At 45.0% G+C, this 1523-nt stretch overlaps 1 protein-coding gene across 1 annotated transcript in view; it reads left to right on the plus strand.

Moving 5' to 3' along the window:
• LOC106819831 (sodium- and chloride-dependent glycine transporter 2-like) overlaps positions 1-1465 on the plus strand; it is a 3245-nt gene extending 1780 nt beyond the window's left edge. The window contains exons 2-4 of the mRNA XM_014824412.1: positions 112-298; positions 851-985; positions 1305-1465. Of these exons, the coding sequence (XP_014679898.1) occupies positions 112-298; positions 851-985; positions 1305-1465 (483 nt within the window). The remainder of the gene's footprint in view (positions 1-111; positions 299-850; positions 986-1304) is intronic.
• The last annotated feature ends 58 nt before the right edge of the window (positions 1466-1523 follow it).

Raw genomic sequence — 1523 nt, forward strand, 5'->3', positions numbered from 1 at the left:
TCCTCTCTCTTTCCGTCGGCTCTAACTCTCTTGCATCTCTCCGTCTGGCGCGATAACGCGTCATGGAAAAATATAGCTATGCTGACTATAGTTTCTCACCACCACCACCAGGGGTCTCCGCAACAAGTGTGCGCGCGTGTTAAACCGCTGGCTATGGACGACGATAACGATGACGACGAGAACAAGGAACGCGGTAACTGGAGCGGCAACTTAGATTTCTTCCTGTCTTGTCTCGGCTATGCCGTTGGTCTTGGTAGCGTGTGGAGATTCCCCTACCTCTGCTACCGGAATGGAGGAGGTGAGTGACGCCAGGGGGCGCAATGCGCTTTTAACGCACGCGTCATATGTTATCGAATATAGAATGTGCTTTCTATGTGATGTTTTATGTTATTATTATTAATACCTATATCAATATTAATATTACTATTGAAATGGGGGCTGTGAGTGACGCTAGGGAAGCAGTAATTATGGTAGTTGACATTGGAAGCGTTGAATAATGAAGATGTGGCCAAGATTTTGATTGAATTTACGCGTGAAGTTACGTCGCGTGTTTTAGTTGTGGACTGTTTAATTTGCATTTCCTATTTTCCGTGACCCCTACCTCTGCTACCGAAATGGAGGAGGTGAGCGACGCCAGGGGGCGCAATGCGTGATGTGTTATCAAACATGGAATCTTTTCTCTACGTGTTATATGTGATGTTTCATGTTATCATTATAATTACTATAACTAATAATAATAATTATTAATATTATAACTAATAATAATAATAATAATAATTATTATTATTATTATTATAAACCCCTAAACCCGCCTTGTCATCCACTTCTGACGGCTGTGTCTCACACACAGGGGCTTTCTTAATACCCTACGTCATTATGATGATCTTCGTGGGACTGCCGCTGCTATACCTGGAACTGTCTCTCGGACAGTTTGCAAGCCTTGGACCGGTTGGCTTGTTCGGAAATATATCACCTGTGTTTCAAGGTTAGCATGCATGTTGGTCGGACGGTCGTTCGAGGGGGGGGGGTAGGTCGGTCAGCTCATAAGATAATGGATTCTAGGACTACTACTCCCCAACAACACTAAGGGGATAATTGTCCGGTTGGTAGTTGTCCAGGGGATAGTTGTCCTAGGGGGGTAGTTGTCCGAGTGGTATAGTTGTCCGGGAAGTAGTTGTCCGGGGGGTAGTTGTCCGGGGGGTAGTCGTCCGGATACGGAGATATTGATATACCTCTGTTTATTGGTGCTTCCTCTGGCTACCTCACAATAATGCTGACATCTTTGATTCTCGTTTTCACTGTAGGTATGGGGTATGCCATGACAATGATATCGGTGTTGACGCCACTCTACTACACCGTCCTCGTTGCGTGGACACTCTATTACCTGTTTGCATCCTGCCAGAAGGTTCTACCGTGGTCAGGATGCAATAACGATTGGAACACCGACTGTAAGCTGGCATCTTAACACTTTAATAATCATAACGCTTTCTCTAGCTCTCTATCTACCCTCTCTCTCTCTCTCT

Source organism: Priapulus caudatus, unplaced genomic scaffold (assembly GCF_000485595.1).
Source record: "Priapulus caudatus unplaced genomic scaffold, Priapulus_caudatus-5.0.1 Scaffold4691, whole genome shotgun sequence".
Taxonomy (NCBI): domain Eukaryota; kingdom Metazoa; phylum Priapulida; class Priapulimorpha; order Priapulimorphida; family Priapulidae; genus Priapulus; species Priapulus caudatus.